The 20,529-nt window shown below is 37.1% G+C and overlaps 1 protein-coding gene and 1 non-coding gene across 5 annotated transcripts in view; one reads left to right on the forward strand and one right to left on the reverse strand.

Annotated features, from left to right (window-relative positions):
- MTFR1 (mitochondrial fission regulator 1) overlaps nt 1-20,529 on the forward strand; it is a 78,474-nt gene that overhangs the window by 34,622 nt on the left and 23,323 nt on the right. For all 4 annotated transcript variants that reach the window (XM_024742577.1, XM_024742576.1, XM_024742578.1 and 1 more), the window contains exon 4: nt 7,133-7,248. In XM_024742577.1, the coding sequence (XP_024598345.1) occupies nt 7,133-7,248 (116 nt within the window). The remainder of the gene's footprint in view (nt 1-7,132; nt 7,249-20,529) is intronic.
- On the reverse strand, nt 9,854-9,957 carry LOC112398238 (U6 spliceosomal RNA). Its single transcript, XR_003002958.1, has one exon. It is a non-coding gene; the product is annotated as a U6 spliceosomal RNA (small nuclear RNA).

Genomic DNA, 20,529 nt, shown 5'->3' on the forward strand with positions numbered 1-20,529 from the left:
AGTAGAGAAACCTATGATAGTAATTCTCTCAAGCACGATTTCTGAGAATTCAGTTCACTGAGACACCAATTGCTGATTGCTTTATTTGCCAGTTTCCTTCAAATAACCATTGTGTTAACTAAGACTTAGTAACTTTTCTTCTGATTGCTCCATTTATTCCATTAAAATTTTATCTGTCTGCTTAACCTTGTTGCAGGAGAACTTGCTTCAGCATTTGTGTTCACATAGCTAGAGATGTATGAAAGGACGTAGAGATAATCCAGCATTTTCTGGTAGCAACCCAAATCTGCCTTGACAGTCAGTGGGCCGAAGTACTAGGGCCAAGTTCATTTTCTTGGCAGGATTCTCTTTCTCAATGTTACTAGTCACTTAGAAGCATCTGAGCAGAATAAGAGGTTTAGGTTTAGTACAGGAGCTGCATTTGAAAAGAGAGATTAACATAAAGGAGAGGAGTAAGGTAAGAGGAATGTTGGTGACCTACTTGAGAATGTAGTAGAAAACAGAAGACGTTTATAGTGAGATTTTTCACTTCCAGGCAGTTTTGCAGCATGCTGCGTCTTTTCAAATTCAGCATCAATCTTAAAGTGAGTGTTTTATCTGCTACTGATTTAGATATTTTAAATCTGCTATCATTCTTCTGTATCTTGTTTTTTTAATTATTTTTTTACTACATCTATCAGAAATATAAAAAGTGTAGAGTCTTCCAAAAATATAAGGGATGCCGTTTAAGAGTAATAAAATTGACAGTTCATTTTTGCTATTTTTTTTGGCTCATTTGGAGGTTTGATTGATATGGAATGTATTTGGACTGTCCAGGAGTCCAACATGAGTAAATACTGCTATAGAGAGTCTGGAACTGGGGAACCACCGTGGGACCCAGGGAGGGAGAGAAAAGTTGAAATAGATTAAACTTGAGAATGAGGTGTTCATGGGTCAATTCAGAAGCAGGAATTAGTAGTCAAAGCCAGTCCTTTGTTATCCTGGGTGATTTCACTGTCTTTTAGAACTTAGTCTCATATTTTCTTTTCTTCCTCTGCTCCTGCAGACTTTCACTTCTATTCCTTTTCTTGTACCCAGCACTCAATAGGCATCACCTCAAGTTGGTCGCCCTCACAACAGTTTCACCTCCAAAATCTTAAGCCTCAATGTGTTCCTTCTAAATCACACCATCTTTTCATTGTTGTCAGCTGACCCATATATCTGCAGACAAGTAAGACTCACATAAATTATGGGCAAGACAGGCATGTTACTTTGTGTTTTGAGGGTTAGACAAGATAATCCATGCAAAGCCCTGAATATTGTAACTGGTACATAATTAGTGCACAATAAAAGTATGCTAGTGGTGGGATTTTATTGTTATTGCCACCTTGCAGCAGAATAGCAGATTAACTTACTTGGTTGTCTAAGTGAACTCCCTGGTTTTACAGATTGGATTTTTTTTTTCTTTTGGCTGTGCCGCTTGGCGTGCGAGCTCTTAATTCCCCGACCAGGGATCAAACCCGTGCCCCCTGCATTGGAAGCCTGGAGTCCTAACCACTGGACTGCCAGGGAATTCCCAAAACTTTTGCCTTTTTTTTTTTAAACAAATTGGATTTCTGTGTATTTATAGGTTCACAAATCAGAACACAGATCAGCACATTTATTTACACCTTCATCCAGTTAATGGGCCCAATGAATATTGGGCTGGGAATAAAATCAGGTAATGAATGTTAAAAAAAAAAAAACATAAAAGCACTCAATGTTTATTTGCTCTGTTTATTGGAATGGAGTTCAGAGGTTTTGATTTGCAGTGGTTCTCAATACTGGCTACATAATTAAATCACCAGGAGCTTTAAAAAATAAAATATCCATGCTCAGGCCCCATCCTCCAAGGCCCCAGCCTCCTTGCAAAAACACTTACGGAACGTATAAAGAATATAAGGTGTCATCCAAGGCTTACTAAATCCGAATTTCATATATCCGATTTTTTTGTTCATTTGTTTTTTAAAACCTCTTCAGAAGCTTCTTATGTAGCCGAGTTTGAGGACTTCATTTACAGATTGTGTTTTAGTATTTTGCTAAAGAAAGTTTACAGTAGTAACATAATTATCTATTGGCAAATTATGAAAGTAATCACTAAAACACCTTTGGGGTCATTTTTATAAATTTCAAATTTTATGAGTTAAAGAAAAACATGGAACTTAAGTGTGGTTTATTGGGGTAATAAATACTACACTTAGAAAAATCTAAGGCAAAAAAAAAGTGCTCTTGCATACCATCAGATAAGGGGAGCGTGGGCCCTGTGCTACAGTAGTTTGAATCCCTGCTCAGTAACTGGCAGAACTCTGGGAAATTTAACCTGGATTACCTTTTTTTCCTGTGGAAACCCTGCCCCAGGCTATTTTCTTAGATTGCTAGGAGTGACTGTTGGAATTGGTGGTGGAGGGAATGTTCTGTAACCAAACAAGTAATGAATAAGATTCTCACTGAAGTCCACGCACTGTGACTAAAGGTGGAAGTAAAACAGCCGCCTGCCACCTGGCCGCCCATCTTTATTCAGCAAATCAACTTGAAATCCATGCATTATGTTAGGTGCTGTTGGTCAGTGGTGAACCAAACAGACACGATCTCTACCCTTACTGGGATATGGTTCAGTGGGAGAGATATTAAGCAAGAAAATATGCTAATAAGCATAAAACTATAATTTGTACTAAGTGCAGTGAAGGAAAAATTGGTATAGCATGGGGAGACTAACAGTGGTGGTCTGGGAAGGCATCCCTGGAGGAATGACAAATAAGGATTAAAAAGAGCCAGCCCCTCAATGAGTTAGGGAGAGGGATGGATGTGGGGCAGTGTTGGCAGAGAGAACAATAAGTGCAGAGGTCCTGAGGCAAGACAGAAGTTACTGTTGAGCTAAGACAAGGCCCCTCTGTCAGGAGCTAGTGAGGTGGGAGATGTAGTGTGGTATCATGGTCTTTGATGTCTGAGCCATCTGTGGATAAGTACCTGGATTCATACTAAAATTCATTGTTAAACTTCATATTTTTCCCAGTTACTGTCTGATAGTCTGGACTATGCTAGCATGTGATGTCATACATGTGATGTCATACCATTTCTGGATATTTTTAGCTATAATATGGCCCTTACGGGTAACTGAATCCAGATATATATGCATTATGTTTTATAAATTTGGTAACATGGCATAGTAATTTGAAGCCCAACTCAGTAAATATCTGTTTGTGATGTTTTATTCATTCTCAGTAATTGACTTCTTACAGACTTGTTTTTCCATGGAGATACTGTTACTTACCTTCCTAGGTTATTTTGAGAGACACACACACACATTTCCTTCCCTCTTGTCTCTCTGGTCCTTTTTCTTCTCCCTATTCTCCCCTCACCTTCTTTCCCTCCCCCATTCTAGGTGTGTCATGAATAGGAAGGGTTAATAGATGCTCAGTTTTTTTTAAAGTGACCACATTACTCAGCAATATTAGTGCCTGTCTCAGCTAGAATATTTAGTTTGGTGTTCTTTACTCAGGTATGCCTCTTGGCCTATTGGTGTCACTGTATGTCACTATATTAAAATGCAGAAATTCTGCTTTTACTTTTTCTTACTATGACAGGAATTGGTAGAAAATGAGGAATAATTAAATCTGTAATTAAAAATCTAGAACTGTGTTGCTTTTAAGAATACATGTTTTGCATTTGGCTGTAAACAAAAGGTGGTAAAATAGACCGAGTATATTTACTGTTACACCGTTTTTGGCAAGAAACTGAGAGAATCCTAGTTCCCGGTGCCAGTGTGTTTATTTTATGAAAAGTCACATGAGGACAAAGCGAGCTCTTCTAATATTTTATTCTAAGTATTTCAACTTTTGTACAAGCTTTATATTTTTCTTTTATGCGTTTTATTAAATAAATCAATTTCTTCAGTGTAGTTTTACATTATCAGAATATTTAAAATTACCTAAAATTACTTCAGTAAAATTCTAGAAATATAATTGAATCTTGGATAATTTAAATTGTTTCAAATGTTGATTTGAATTTCTTAAGATCAGTAAAAATACAATGCTCTTACTGAATTTTGCTCTGAATGAAATGCTTTTCTTTCTGAAAGGAATTAGGATACTGATAAATCAATAAGCACTAATTTTATTTTTATACTGCCCTTGATTTTGAAAAAAAAAATTTCTGTTGTTTTTTTTTTTTTTCCCCCTACTAACAATAGCTGTGGTAGGACAGGACCTTGCTGGAACCTTCAGTAAGTTGACCTTTTCTTTTTCAAACTTCCCATCCATCATCCATGCATGTCAGTAGTGGTGTCTAAATCATACCTCCAAGAATTCCATGCCCTCAGTCCCCTTGCCTACACTGACCTCACCTAAACTAGTACTTTACTAGGTGAACTGTACTTCCTGTTTCATTCTTATGCTACTGAGTGCCCATTTCAGCAACAACTGAAGTGGCCTTTTAAAAAAAGATTAGATTTTTTTCAGTTTTATTTTGTTTTTTTGTATGAGTTTCCCCAGGAACTTTGTTAGGCTTCTTTTTTGGTGGCATAAATCACTGTTATAATGTAAGTACGTGACTTAAATACTAAAACTACTTTGTTTTGTGGTGCAGGATGTCAATTAGAAATGATACAGGTATTATCAATTCTGGAATTGGTTCCTGACAGTATCATTAACATTTTCATCTCATTGAGTACATGTTATAGACATGGTATTATTTCAGTGATTAAATATAATCAGTGCTCAGTAAGATTACAGACTAAGTCCATGGAATAATTGTGTTTTTTTAAAGTTTGTGCAAAAAGCAACATTTCATGTTTAATATGCGAAGTGTTACAGATGTAAAATTGAGAAATATTGTATGATCTTTACATTATAAAATAAAATACTTTGAAAGGCTGTCACAGAATGGGTTTAACTTATATTTTTGTGTATTCTTAGAAAAGTATTTTGCTTCCTTTTATGAACAAAAATATCTGGGAAGAAAACAGCAATTTTTGTAGCTTTTATGGGAAGGTAAGAAGTCTTAAGGTCAAAACTAGATTTTTATTTATCTTAAATATACCTTTCTTCCTACCAACTAGTAAGTGTATTGGAACAAAATTTTATTTTCTAAACAAAGATTTAGGTAACCAAATTGATTTTCATGAACTAGCACCATAAGGAAGGGACCATTCAGGTTTTACCTTTATGATTTGTCACTTGTACAAAATAGCCCATTAAATACTGTATCTTCTAGGAGCTTCCACAGAGCTTGGGGGACCTTCCTGTTCCCGAATCTCCATGTAACCCACTTAGAATCTCCATTTTATAATGTTATGGGAGTATTAATATACCATTCTGTTCTTAGTAATGGATAGCAACAGAATATTGCCAGATTCGCAGGCACTTGAGACCAGATGTGATGCCCAGTTCATTTATATTATTTAAGTTGTACAAGATACCAATTTACTGAAAACTATTTGTTTATTGACTTATTTAGATAAATTTCTGAAACATATAAGGGAGAAGTAGAAAAATCTTCTTTATGGTTTTTCTTTGATCATATCCCTTGACAATGTACTTGCTGAAGCTTATACTTTTTTTCTCTTCTGACCACAGTTACTCCACTGTGTGCCTTAAAACACTGGGTTTTTGTTTTTGTTTTTGTTTTGCGGTACGTGGGCCTCTCACTGTTGTGGCCTCTCCCACTGCGGAGCACAGGCTCCGGACGCGCAGGCTTAGCGGCCATGGCTCACAGGCCATGGCTCTCCGCAGCATGTGGGATCTTCCCAGACCCCTGCATCAGCAGACAGACTCTCAACCACTGCGCCACCAGGGGAGCCCAAAACACTGGTATTTTGAAAGCTTTTTCATCTTAATTCCGTTATTAGTTTTTTTGTTTTTGTTTTTGCCCAGGATTAAGTCCTTAAATCTCTACTCTTCTAATATACTTGTTTTCTTTCTTTCCTATACCCCCGTCCTTCCCCAAAGCCAGAATTTAAGGCATTTTAAATACTTGATATTCTTAGTATCTTGTTGTTAAAATGTCAATTTTCTAATACTACTCTATGAAGTTGATAATGTTGGGCAATTATGATATCTGAATGCGTGCACATACCAGTAGCCAATATGTTTAGTTAAAATTTTATTCTTAATATTAAAGATATATTATTTAAAAACTAAAGATATATTATTAAAAAATTTTAACCGTATTAGTATTATGTGTTTTTATGGTATATTTTACAGTTGAGGACAAGTATTATTTAAGTGTAGCTTCCAAAAGCTTCATCTGGCAATGATAATAGTAAGAAGGTTCAAACAAAGCATGGGTTACTGTAGAAGCTTTCTGATAAATACATGTAAATCTCTTTGGCCTCTTAAACGTTTTTCTTCAATTAAAAAGTCTGCATTTTATTTCTTATTTAAACCTTACTTCAACTTGTAGGAAGTATTACATTAATCTGATAACTGTTATTCATTGGCCATCTGGCTCTGAGGCATTATTCTTATAACAAAACAAATTTAATTCAATTAAGTTATTTTTCCATTTTTTGAAGGTCAGTTTCAGAACTTGCACGCTTTTTCTTTGTTATATTTATTTCAGAATATTCTGTTCCTTCATCTAGGTGTTTAAGGTTAGCTAGAGAATTCTGTTCTGCTATTTGTATTTTTGGTTCTTTAATATAGTTAATACTTTAATTTAAAAATCAAGAGCTCTAATGATATTTGAAAATGTATTTTCATTATTGTAACAGTGTATCTATATAATATCCATTTAAAAATATTCCCAGATTTAGCACAAATTGGTCACTATACTTTTTACTAAATCTCTTCAGAAAAGAACTGATTTATGATGTTTAAATTCTAAAAATTTTCTTAATGTTTTAGGATGAATTGAGGTTTTTGTTTTTTTTAATGAGTTTCATTTGACCTGTAAAATAAAAATTGAATGAGTTAAATTATAATTCAGAGATTGCATGCACTATTAAACAACAGTATAACATAACTAAAGGTCTCTTTCATGGAGACCTTCAATGGAAACGCTAGAAACTGTCCATGTGTTTGTAACGCTAGAGCTGCTGATTTTCCTTAGGTAAGAAAATGTTTTATTCTACCATTTCGGTGCTAGATGAAGAACTTTCCCTATTTGTAACTTATAGCTTACCAGCCCTACAACAGAATGGAGCCCCAGACAGCCAGGAGAGGATGCAGTGGTGTCTTTTGCTGATGTTGGATGGGTAGCCAAAGAAGAAGGAGAGTGTTCAACAAGACGAAGGTTAGTCTGGATGGCTATCAGAGCTGAGCTGCAGTATTTAGTATTTTAAGATGATACATTTACAGTATTTCCTTTTATTAGCCTAATTTGATCTCTAGTAACCCAGTTCTTTTTTTTTTTTTTTTTGAGCGGTCATCTTTTCTGTTCATTTTAAACACTCAGCTGGTATTTGTAAAGTTCTTAGAGACCTGTAACTGTGTCCTAGTCCTTAAGAATTACAGAATTCCTTGCCCTTCGGAAGTTTACATTCTAAAATGAGAAATCAGAAAGACCTATCATAAATACGTTTAGATAAGTAAGTAATTCTAAAGGTCTTATTGAGGCAGAGGAATCACCGTGGATCAAATTAGGAAATTTGTATAGTCAAGATAGGTTTTTTTTAATAGATCTTCATTGGAGTATAATTGCTTCACAATACTGTGTTATTAGTTTCTGTTGTACAGCAAAGTGAATCAGCCATATGCATACATACATCCCCATATCCCCTCCCTCTTGAGCCTCCCTCCCACCCTCCCTATCCCACCCCTCCAGGTCATCACAGAGCACCGAGCTGATCTCTCTGTGCTATGCGGCTGCTTCCCACTAGCTATTTTACATTCGGTAGTATATATATGTTGATGCTACTCTCACTTCGCCCCTGCTTCCCCTTCCCCACTCCGTGTCCTCAAGTCCATTCTCTATATCTACGTCTTTATTCCTGCCTGCCCTGCCACTAGGTTCATCAGTACCCTTTTTTTTCCCCTTAGATTCCATATATATGTGTTAGCATACAGTATTTGTTTTTCTCACTCTGACTTACTTCACTCTGTATGACAGACTCTAGGTCCATCCACCTCACTACAAATAACTCAATTTCGTTTCTTTTTATGGCTGGGTAATATTCCGTTGTGTAAATGTGCCACATCTTCTTTATCCATTCATCTGTCGATGGACATTTAGGTTGGTTTCATGTCCTGGCTTCAGGATGAGTTTTGATTCAAAGGAGACAGTATGCAAGAGCTAGAGAAGTGCTTTCATTTCTTTGATAGAGCCTGAGTAAATTATTGACTACTCTTCAATCTAATAAACACCTATTCAGCTTATTCAACTCTTCTTATTAGGCATCAAGGATACATAGAAAAAATAAGACACAGTCCCAGCTTTCTAGGAATACTTGGAAATACTTGCTAGAGGAGATTACAAAAGGAAATCAATAATAGCGATACTGGAAAGACTACTAAGTGAATACAGAAGGCCACTGTGGGTTGAGAGGTTCAGCAAGGCTTCTCGGGAGGCGGATGATAGAGCTGAGTGCTGAGGGGCAGTAGGAGCCGCTCAACTAGGAAGGCTGTATTCCAGGTAAAATGAATATGATTAAAGGTACTAATCAGGAGGCCACATGGCATGTTCAGGAAACTCCAAATGGCTCCATGAGGCTAGAGAGTAGCAGAGAAGGGTAAGCTGTAAGAGAAGAATATGGAAAGTAGGTCAAGGTTTAAAGATCATACATGTTAGGCTAAGAAGTTTACACTTTTTCCTGAAAGCACTGTAGAGCGATGGAAGAAATTTAAGCATCATAGTAATAATATCAAATTTGTATTTTAGTTAAATTTCCTTGTAAACAGTGTAAAGAATAGAAGGGAGCCAAGTCAGGAAATAGGCTAAATAAGAGATGATAAGAGTGTGACTAAGAAACCGACAGAAGGCGTGGAGAAAAAGGACAAAATCAAGGGATACTCAGAAGAATGTTAAAATTTTTTAAGAAACTTTTTGGGTATTGGGGTTGAGAAAGGAAGAGTCTAGGATAACTCCCAGGTTTCTGGCTAGGATATGAGAATGGTGGAACAATTAATAAGAATATAGGAAAACAGATTTCTTTCTGGAGGGTGGGAGTAAGTGGTAGTCCAATGTGGAATATGCTGTGTTTGAGCTTCCTGTGGGATGTTGACATTGCTCTAGAGACAGTTTATATAGCTAGATATTGATAAAGAATGCTTGCACTTCAACATGTGGATAGAATGGCTGGTACCCAGAGTACTCAAGGAGCATATATAAGACATGAAGAGCATTTGTATCCTGGATAAAGCTGGCATTTGGGAGTAAATCAGGAGAAAAAAAAAAAAGAGAAAGAAGGGACTCCCCTACCTGCCAGAAGTAGCTCAAGAGGCAGAAGGAGAACCAGCAGAGAGTGTTGTCATGGAAGCAGAGGTAGGAGAGCTTCAGGGAAGTAAACTTCCATCAGTGTCAGATACTTAGAGGCTAGGTAAACCAAAAACCTAGCAAGTTTCCATTTTGTTTTGCAGTTGAAAGATTATCATTGACTTTAGCTAGAGAGTAATTTCATTTGAGTGGTATTAGCTGAATAAAATAAGAATTAAGTAATCCAAGAGCAAAAAAGGAATTTGATTTGAATGACAAGTAGGAGTGAGGACATAGCAGTAGATGAACAGACCAGATTATTGCAGGATTAGCAGGTAAAGAGCCTTTTTTTTTTTTTTAATTTTTAAAGTCTTTATTGAATTTGTTGCAATACTGCTACTGTTTCATGTTTTGGTTTTTTGGCTGCAAGGCATGTGGGATCCTAGCTCCCCGACCAGGGATCAAACCCGCAACCCCTGCATTGGAAAAAAACATGGAATGCTACACGCATTTGCGTGTCATCCTTGTGCAGGGGCCATGCTAATCTTCTCTCACTGTCGTGGCCTCTCCCGTTGCGGAGCACAGGCTCCGGACGCGCAGGCTCAGCGGCTATGGCTCACGGGCCCAGCCACTCCGCGGCATGTGGGATCTTCCCGGACCGGGGCACGAACCCGTGTCCCCTGCATCGGCAGGCAGACTCTCAACCACTGCGCCATCAGGGAAGCCCTAGCCTTTCTTTTTTAAGATGTTTATTTAATTTTTTTTGATTAAACTTCTTGAGATAATTGTAGATTCTTCACATGCAGTTACAAGAAAGAACACAGAAGCATTTCCTGTACCCTTCACCCAGTTTTCTCCAGTGGTAACATCCTGCAAAACATGGTACACTATCACAACTAGGATATTGACACTGGTTAAGTCAAGATGCAGAACATTTCCATACTATAAGAACCCCTCCTGTGGCCCTGTTATGGCCACACCCACTTCACTTCCATCTCCAACCCCTCCTTAATGGCAATCACTTATCTGTTCTCCATTTTCACAATTTTGTCATTTCAAGATAGTTATATAAATTGAATCATACAATATACAACCTTTTGGGACTGGCTTTTTTCACTAAGCATAATATCTAGTGATTCATCCAGATTGCTGTGTGTATCAGCAGTTCCTTCCCTTTTAGTACTGAGTAGTATTCCTTGGTATGGATGGACCACAGTTTGTTTAACCATGCACCAGTTGATGGACATCTGGATTGATTCCAGTTCTTGGCTTTTATAAGTAAGGTTAATGTAAACGTGTACAGGATTTTGAGCCAGCATAAGTTTTCATTTCTCTGGAATAAGTGCCCATGAGGGCAATTGTTGGTTTATATGAGTCATAAGGTAGTTGCATGTTTAGCTTTAAAAAACTGACACACTATTTTCCAGAATGGCTGCATTATTTTACATTCCCACCAGCAGTGTATGGCTAAGCCAGCTTCTCTGCTTCCTCACCAGCATTTGATGATGTTACTTTTTTCCTTTTTTTTTTTTTTGCCATTCTAATAGGTGTGTATTGTGCATCTCATTTTAATTTGTGCTTCCTTATTGGCTAATAATGTTAACATCTTTTCATATGTTTGCCATCTTCATATGCTTTTGAATAAAATGTCTCTTCACGTCTTTTGCCCATTTTCTAATTTGGTTTTCTTTTGCGAGTTCTTTATATATGCTAGGTATGAGCCATTTTTCAGAGGTGTGGGTTTGTAAACATTTTCTCCCAAATGTAGGGCAAGTAGGACAAGTTAAATCTTATCTTTTCATCTATTTAATAGGGTCTTTCACAGAGCAGAAATTTTATATTTTAATTCATTCGTTTTTCCCTTTTACGGGTCATGCTTTTGGTGTCAGTGTAAGAACTCTGTGCCTATGTTAGGTCCTTTGGATTTTTCTCCTGTTTTTGTTTTTTTCAAGTTTATAGTTTTATGTTTTACAATTAAGTCTCTGATTGTTTGTCCAGTTTTGGTGTCAGAGTAATACTAGCTTCAAAAAATGAAGCTATCTATTTTCTGAAGAGATTGTATAGAACTGGTGTTAATTCTTTAAACATTTAGGAGAATTATCCAGTGAACCATCTGAACCTATTGATTTCTTTTTGGTGAGAATTAATTATCTATCTGTCTATTTATCTATTTATACATACAGAAAGGCATTTTATTTTAAACATAGCAGTGTGTACCTGTCAATCCCAAACTCCCAGTCTATCCCTCCCTCCCACCCTTCCCCACTGATAACCATAAGTTCATTCTCTAAGTCTGTGAGTCTGTTTCTGTTTTATAACTCCATTTTAGATTCCACATATAAACGATATCGTATGATATTAAGTGAAGTAAGCCAGACAGAGAAAGACAAATATCATATGTCTCTGTCTGACTTACTTCACTTAGTATGATAATCTCCAGGTCCATCCCTGTTGCTGCAATTGGCATTATTTTATTCTTTTTATGGTTGAGTAATATTCCATTGTGCATATGTACCACATCTTCTTTATCCATTCATCTGTCGATGGACATTTAGGTTGCTTCCATGTCTTGGCTATTGTAAACAGTGCCTGCAGTGAACATTGGGGTGTGTGTATGTTTTTCTCTGGATATATGCCCAGGAGTGGGATTGCTGGATCTTACGGTAGCTCTATTTTTAGTTTTTTTAAGGAACCTCCATACTGTTCTCTATACTGGCTGTACCAATTTACATTCCCACCAACAGTGTAGGAGGGTTCCCTTTTCTCCACACCCTCTCCAGCATTTATTGTTTGCAGATTTTTTGATTGATGGCCATTCTCACTGGTGTGAGGTGATATCTTACTGTAGTTTTGATTTGTATTTCTCTAATAATTAGTGATGTTGAGCATCTTTTCATGTGCTTCTTGGCCATCTGTATGTCTTCTTTGGAGAAATGTCTTCTTAGGTCTTCTGCCCATTTTTTGATTGGGTTGGGTGTTTTTTTGTATTTTGAGCCGCATGAGCTGGTTGTATACTTTGGATACTACTCCCTTTCTGGTTGCTTTGTTTGCAAATACTTTCTCCCATTGTGTGGGTTGTCGTTTTGTTTATGGTTTCCTTTGCTGTTCAGACACTTTTGAGTTAAATTAGGTTCCATTTGTTTATTTCTGTTTTTATTTCTGTTACTCTGGGAGACTGATTGAAAAAGATATTGCTGTGCAATTTATGTCAAAGGGTGTTGTGCCTGTGTTTTCCTCTAAGAGTTTTATAGTGTCTGACTTTACATTTAGGCCTTTAATCCATTTTGAGTTTATTTTTGTGTATGGTGTTAAAGAATGTTCTAATTTCATTTGTTTACATTTAACTATCTGGTTTTCCCAGTACCATTTATTGAAGAGACTTTCTCCATTGTGTAGTCTTGCCTTCTTTGTCATAGATTAATTGGCCATAGGCGGAATTGAGTTTTGGTGTGTTTTTAAAATTATGAGTTCAAGTTCCTTAATAGAGTTATGTGACTGTCTAACGAATTTCGTATTGGAAGAGATGTAGTAGTTTGTATTTTTCAGTTAATTGGTCCATTTCATCTAACTGGTTAGATTTATGTGTATAGAATTGTTCGTAGTATTTCCTTATTACGCTTTTGATAGCTACGTGGTCTATAGAATATATCCCGTTTCATTCCTGATATTAGTAATTTATGCCTTCTCTTTTTTAAATATTTGTCAATTTTATTAATCTTTTCAAAGAACAAGCTTTCTCTTTCATTGATTTTTCTTTCTTTCTTCTTTTGGTTTTCAATTTTATTGTTTTCTGCTCCTATCTATTATTTTCTTCCTTCTGCTTACTTTTGAGTTTATTTTGCTTTTTCTAGGTTCTTTGGGTGAGAGTTGATATTATTAATTTGAGACTTTCTCTTTATTTTGAATTTTTGAATTTTATTTTATTTATATTTTATACAGCAGGTTCTTATTAGTTATCCATTTTATACATATTAGTGTATATAATGTCAATCCCAATCTCCCAATTCATCACAACACCACCCCAGTCTCTTATTGAAGAGACTTTCCTCCATTGTATATCCTTGCCTCCTTTGTCATAGATTAGTTGACCATAGGTGTGTGGGTTTATCTCTGGGCTTTCTATCCTGTGCCATTGATCTGTATTTTTGCCAGTACCATATTGTCTTGATTACTGTAGCTTTGTAGTATAGTCTAATGTCAGGGAGTCTGATTCCTCCAGCTCCTGTTTTTTTCCCTCAAGACCGCTTTGGCTATTTGGGGTCTTTTATGTCTCCTTACAAATTTTAAGATTTTTTTGTTCTAGTTCTGTAAAAACATGCCATTGGTAATTTGATAGGGATTGCATTGAATCTGTAGATTGCTTTGGGTAGTATCATCATTTTCGCAATGTTGATTCTTCCAATCCAAGAAAATGTTATATCTCTCTATCTGTTTGTATCATCTTTAATTTCTTTCATAAGTGTCTTATAGTTTTCTGCATAAAGGTCTTTTGTCTCCCTAGGTAGGTTTATTCCTAGGTATTTTATTCTTTTTGTTGCAATGGTAAATGGGAGTGTTTTTCCTTAATTTCTCTTTCAGGTTTTTCATCATTAGTGTATAGGAATGCAAGAGATTTCTGTTCATTCATTTTGTATCCTGCAGCTTTACCAAATTCATTCATTAGCTCTAGTAGTTTTCTGATGGCATCATTAGGATTCTCTATGTATAGTATCATGTCATCTGCAAACAGTGACAGTTTTACTTTTTGTTTTCTGATTTGGATTCCTTTTATTTCTTTTTTTTCTCTGATTGCTGTGGCTAGGGCTTCCAAAATGATGTTGAATAATAGTGGTGAGAGTGGGCATCCTTGTCTTATTCCTGATCTTAGAAGAAATGCTTTCAGTTTTTCACCATTGAGAATGATGTTTGCTGTGGGTTTGTCATATATGGCCTTTATTATGTTGAGGTAGGTTTCCTCTATGCCCACTTTCTGGAGAGTCTTTATCATAAACGGGTATTGAATTTTGTCAGAAGCTTTTTCTGCATTGAGATGGTCATGTGGTTTTTATTCTTCAATTTGTTAATATGGTGTATCACATTGATTGATTTGCATATATTGAAGAATCTTTGCATTCCTGGGATAAATCCCACTTGATCATGGTGTATGATCCTTTTAATGTGTTGTTGGATTCCGTTTGCGGATTTTTGCATTTATATTCATCAGTGATATTGGTCTGTAATTTTCTTTTTTTGTAGTATCTTTGTCTGGTTTTGGTATCAGGGTGATGGTGGCCTCCTAGAATGAGATTGGGAGTGTTCCTTCCTCTGCAATTTTTTGGAAGAGTTTGAGAAGGATGGGTGTTAGCTCTCTCTAAATGTTTGAGAGAATTCACCTGTGAAGCCGTCTGGTCCTGGGCTTTTGTTTGTTGGAAGATTTTTAATCACAGTTTCAGTTTCACTACTTGTGATTAGTCATTCATATTTTCTGTTTCTTCCTGGTTCAGTCTTGGAAGGTTATACCTTTCTAAGAATTTGTCCATTTCTTGCAGGTTGTCCATTTTATTGGCATAGAGTTGCTTGTAGTAGTCTCTTAGGATGCTTTGTATTTCTGCAGTGTCTGTTGTAACTTCTCCTTTTTCATTTCTAATTTTATTGATTTGAGTCCTATCCCTCTTTTTCTTGATGAATCTGGCTAATGGTTTATCAATTTTTTTATCTTCTCCAAGAACCAGCTTTTAGTTTTATTGATCTTTGCTATTGTTTTCTTTGTTTCTATTTATTTCTGCTCTGATCTGTATGATTTCTTTCCTTCTGCTAACTTTAGGTTTTGATTGTTCTTCTTTCTCTAGTTCCTTTACGTGTAAGGTTCGGTTGTTTATTTGAGTTTTTTCTTGTTTCTTGAAGTAAGCTTGTATTGCTATAAACTTCCCTCTTAGAACTGCTTTTGCTGCATCCCATAGGTTTTGGATTGTCGTGTTTTCATTATCATTTGTCTCTACGTATTTTTTGATTTCCTCTTTGATTTCTTCAGTGATCTCTTGGTTTTATAGTAACATTGTTTACCCTCCATGTGTTTGTGTTTTTTACATTTTTTTTCCCAGTAATTGATTTCTAATCTCATAGCGTTGTGGTCAGAAAAGATGCTTGATATGATTTCAGTTTTCTTAAATTTACTGAGGCTTGATTTGTGATGCAAGATGTGATCTATCCTGGAGAATATTCCATGCGCACTTGAAGAAAGTGTGATCTGCTGTTTTTGGATGGAATGTCCTATAAATATCAATTAAATCTATCTGGTCTGTTGTGTCATTTAAAGCTTGTGTTTCCTTATTAATTTTCTGTTTGGCTCATGTGTCCATTAGTGTAAGTGAGGTGTTAAAGTCCCCGACTTTTATGGTGTTACTGTCCATTTCCTCTTTTATAGCTGTTGGCAGTTGCCTTATGTATTGAGGTGTTCCTATGTTGGGTGCATATATACTTATAATTGTTATATCTTCTTCTTGGATTGATTCCTTAATCATTACATAGTGTCCTTCCTTGTCTCTTGTAACATTCTTTATTTTAAAGTTTATTTTATCTTATATGAGTATTGCTACTCCAGCTTTCTCCTGACTTCCATTTGCATGGAATATCTTTTTCCATCCCCTCACTCTCAGTCTGTATGTGTCCCTAGGTCTGAAGTGGGTCTCTTGTAGACAGCATATATATGGGTCTTGTTTTTGTATCCATTCAGTGAGCCTGTGTCTTTTGGTTGAGCATTTAATCCATTCATGTTTAAGGTAATTATCGATATGTATGTTCCTATTACCATTTTCTTAATTGTTTTGGGTTTGTTTTTGTAGGTCCTTTTCTCGTGTTCCACTTAGATGAGTTACTTTAGCATTTGTTGTAGAGCTGGTTTGGTGGTGCTGACTTCTTCTAGCTTTTGCTTGTCTATAAAGCTTTTGATTTCTCCCTTGAATCTGAATGAGATCCTTGCCAGGTAGAGTAATCTTGGTTGTAGGTTCTTCCCTTTCATCACTTTAAGTATATCATTCCACTCCCTTCTGGCTTGTAGAGTTTCTGTTGAGAAATCAGCTGTTAACCTTATGGGAGTTCCCTTGTATGTTAATCATCATTTTTCCCTTGCTGCTTTAAATAATTTTTCTTTGTCTTTATATTTTTGCCAATTTTATTACTATATGTCTTCGTGTGTTTCTCTTTGGGTTTATCCTGTATGGGAACTCTGCGCTTCCTGGACTTGGGTGGCTATTTCCTTTCCCACGTTAGGGAAGTTTTCAACTATAATCTCTTCAGATATTTCTTGGGTCATTTCTCTCTCCCTTCTCCTTCTGGGACCCCTATAATGCGAATGTTGTTGCGTTTAATGTTGTCCCAGAGGTCTCTAAGGCTGTCTTCATTTCTTTTCATTTTTTTTCTTTATTCTGTTCCACAGCAGTGAATTCCACCATTCTGTCTTTCAGGTCACTTATCCGTTCTTCTGCCTCAGTTATTCTGCTATTGATTCCTTCTAGTGTATTTTTCTTTTCACTTATTGTATTGTTCATCTCTGTTTGTTTGTTCTTTGATTCTTCCAGGTCTTTGTTAAACATTTCTTGCATCTTCTCGATCTTTGCCTCCATTCTTTTCCCGAGGTCCTGGATCATCTTCACTATCATTATTCTGAAATCTTTTTCTGGAAGGTTGGCTATCTCCACTTCATTTAGTTGTTTTTCTGGGGTTTTATCTTGTTCCCTCACCTGGTACATAGCCCTCTGCCTTTTCATCTTGTCTATCTTTCTGTGAATGTGGTTTTTGTTCCACAGGCTGCAGAATTGTAGTTCTTCTTGCTTCTGCTGTCTGCCCTCTGGTGGATGAGGCTATCTAAGAGGCTTGTGCAAGTTTCCTGATGGGAGGGACTGGTGGTGGGTAGAGCTGGCTGTTGCTCTGGTGGGCAGAGCTCAGTAAAAGTTTAATCTGCTTGTCTGCTGATGGGTGGGGCTGGGTTCCCTCCCTGTTGGTTGTTTGGCCTGAGGCAATTCAACACTGGAGTCTACCCGGGCTCTTTGGTGGGGCCAGTGGCAGACTCTGGGAGGGCTCAAGCCAAGGAGTACTTCCCAGAACTTCCGCTACCAGTGTCCTTGTTCTCATGGTGAGACACAGCCACCCCCAACCTCTTCAGGAGACCCTCCAACAGTAGCAGGTAGGTCCGTTTCAGTCTCCCCTGGGGCCACTGCTCCTTCTCCTGGGTCCTGACGCACACACTACTTTGTGTGTGCTCCCTGAGTGGAGCCTGTTTCCCCCGGTCCTGTTGAAGTCCTGCAATCAAATCCTGCTAGCCTTCAAAGTCTGATTGTCTAGGAATTCCTCCTCCCGTTGCCGGACCCCCAGGTTGGGAAGCCTGACGTGGGGCTCAGAACCTTCACTCCAGTGAGTGGACATCTGTGGTGTAAGTGTTCTCCAGTTTGTGAGTCACCCACCCAGCAGTTATGGGATTTGATTTCATTGTGATTGCGCCCCACCTCCTCCCCTCTCATTGTGGCTTCTCCTTTGTCTTTGGATGTGGGGTATCTTTTCTGGTGAGTTCCAGAGTCTTCCTGTCGACAATCTTCCCGTCTATGATTGTTCAGCAGTTAGTTGTGATTCTGGTGCTCTTGGAAGTGGGAGTGAGAGCATGTCCTTCTACTCCACCTTCCTGAACCAAATCCTCTTTTTCTGATATAAGCATTTAGTGCTGTAAATTTCCTTCTCAACATTGCTTTTAGCTGCATCCCACAAGTTTTGATATATTATTTTAATTCAGTTCATTGTATTGTTAAATTTCCCTTGAGAAAACTTCTTTTAACTGTTGAAGTTAGAAGTTTGTTGTTTGGTTTCCAAATATTTGGAAATTTTGCTATTATATTTTGGTTATTGAGTTCTAGTTTGATTCTTTTGTGGTCAGAGGACATAAACTGTATACAGTTCATCCTTGAATAACACAGGTTTGGACTGCGTGTTCCCACTTATATGCAGATTTTTTTCTGTAGTAAGTACTATAGTCCTACACAATTTGAGGTTGGTTGAATCTGCAGGTGCAGAACTGTGGATACTGAGGAACTGCAGATATAGAGGGCAGACTATAATTTATATGCAGATTTTGGACTGCGGGGAGGGTTGGAGCCCCTAACCCCTGTGTTGTTGAAGGGTGTATTTCCATTCTTTAAAAATTTGTTGAGGTTTTTTTTTGTTTTGTTTTTTTTTGCGGTACGCTGGCCTCACTGTTGTGGCCTCTCCCGTTGTGGAGCGCAGGCTCAGCGGCCATGGCTCACAGGCCCAGCCGCTCTGCGGCATGTGGGATCTTCCCGGACCGGGGCACGAACCTGTGTCCCCTGCATCGGCAGGTAGACTCTCAACCACTGTGCCACCAGGGAAGCCCTGTTGAGGTTTTTTTTAATGGCCCAAGGATATGGGCCATTTTGGTTAATGTTCTATGGGTACTAGAAAAGAATGTGTACTCTTGTTGTTGTTAGTGGAATGTCCTATAAATGTTAAATAGAACTTGTTGGTTGACGGTGTTGCTAAATTCTTCTGTATCATTCTTGATTTTCTATTCTAACAGTTGTTGAAAAGAGGGTGTTGAAGTCTCCCACTGTATTTGTGGATTTGTGTATTTTTCCTTTCTGTCAGCTTTTGCTTTTCACTTTTTGGAGGACTATTGTTTGGTGCATACATACTTAGGATTGCTGTGTCTTTTATCTTTTTACTGTAATATAATGTCCCTTTCTGTCCCTGATAATTTTGTTTGCTCTTAAGTCTACTTTATTTAATATTAATGTAGTCAGAACTGTTTGGTTGTTTTTTGGTTAATGTTTGCATAATATATCTTTTTCTGTTCTTTTACTTTCATCCTGCTGTTGGTATTTGCCTCATATTTTGAGATGCTTTTTTGTTGGATCCATATATATTTGCAATTGTTATATCTTCTTGGATTGATCCCTTGATTATTATGTAGTGTCCTTCTTTGTCTCTTGTGACAGACTTTATGTTAAAGTCTATTTTGTCTAATAAGAGTATTTCTACTCCAGCTTTCTTTTGATTTCCATTTGCGTGGAATATCTTTTTCTGTCCCCTCACTTTTAGTCCATATGTGTCCCTAGGTCTGAAGTGGGTCTCTTGTAGACAGTATATGTTACGGGGCTTGTTTTTGTATCCATTCAGCCAGTCTGTGTCTTTTGGTTGGAGCATTTAACCCATTTATATTTAAGGTAATTACTGATACATATGTTCTTATTGTCATTTTGTTAATTGTTTTGGATTTGGTTTTGTAGGTCTTTTTTCTTCTATTTTTTTGTTTTCTTGTGATTTGATGACTGTCTTCTGTGTTATGTTTGGATTCCTCTTTCTTTTTTGTGTGTATATCTATTGTAGATTTTTGGTTTGTGGTTACTATGAGGGTTTGGTATAGCAAAACCTCATAGTATGTGTATACAAGACTGTTTTAAGTTCCTGCTCTCTTATTTCAAATGCATTACCAATATCCTGCATTTGTACTCTCCTCAAGATTACTAGCTTTGATATCAGATTTGTGTGGATGATTTCCTACCTTTATTGTGTTTTTGCCTTTACTGGTGAGCTTTCCCATTTGTAATTTTCTTGTTTGTAGTTGTGGCTTTTTCTTTTCCACCTAGGGAAGTTCCTTTAGCATTTGTTGTAAAAGTGGTTTGGTGGTGCTGAATTCTGTTAGCTTTTGCTTGTCTGTAAAGCTTTTGATTTCTCTGTCGAATCTGAACAGGAGCCTTGCTGGGAAGAGTGTTCTTGGTTGTAGGTTTTCCCCTTTCATCACTTTAAATATATTGTGCCACTTCCTTCTGGCCTGCAGTGTTTCTGCTGAAAAATCAGCTGATAACCTTATGGGGATTCCCTTGTATGTTATTTGTTGCTTTTCCCTTGTTGCTTTTAATATTAATATTTTCTCTGTGTCTTTAATTTTTGTCAGTTTGAATAATTTGTGTCTTGGTGTGTTCCTCCTTGGGTTTATCCCGTATGGGACTCTCTGTGCTTCCTGGACTTGGGTGACTGTTTCCTGTTCCACGTTAGGGAAGTTTTCAGCTTTATCTCTTCAAATATTTTCTTAGGCCGTTTCTCTCTCTCTTCTTCTGGGACCTCTATAAGGTGAATGTTGGTGTGTTTAATGTTGTCCCAGAGGTCTCTTAAACTGTCCTC

This window comes from Neophocaena asiaeorientalis, unplaced genomic scaffold (assembly GCF_003031525.2).
Source record: "Neophocaena asiaeorientalis asiaeorientalis breed wild unplaced genomic scaffold, Neophocaena_asiaeorientalis_V1.1 scaffold226, whole genome shotgun sequence".
NCBI classification, from domain to species: Eukaryota; Metazoa; Chordata; class Mammalia; order Artiodactyla; family Phocoenidae; genus Neophocaena; species Neophocaena asiaeorientalis.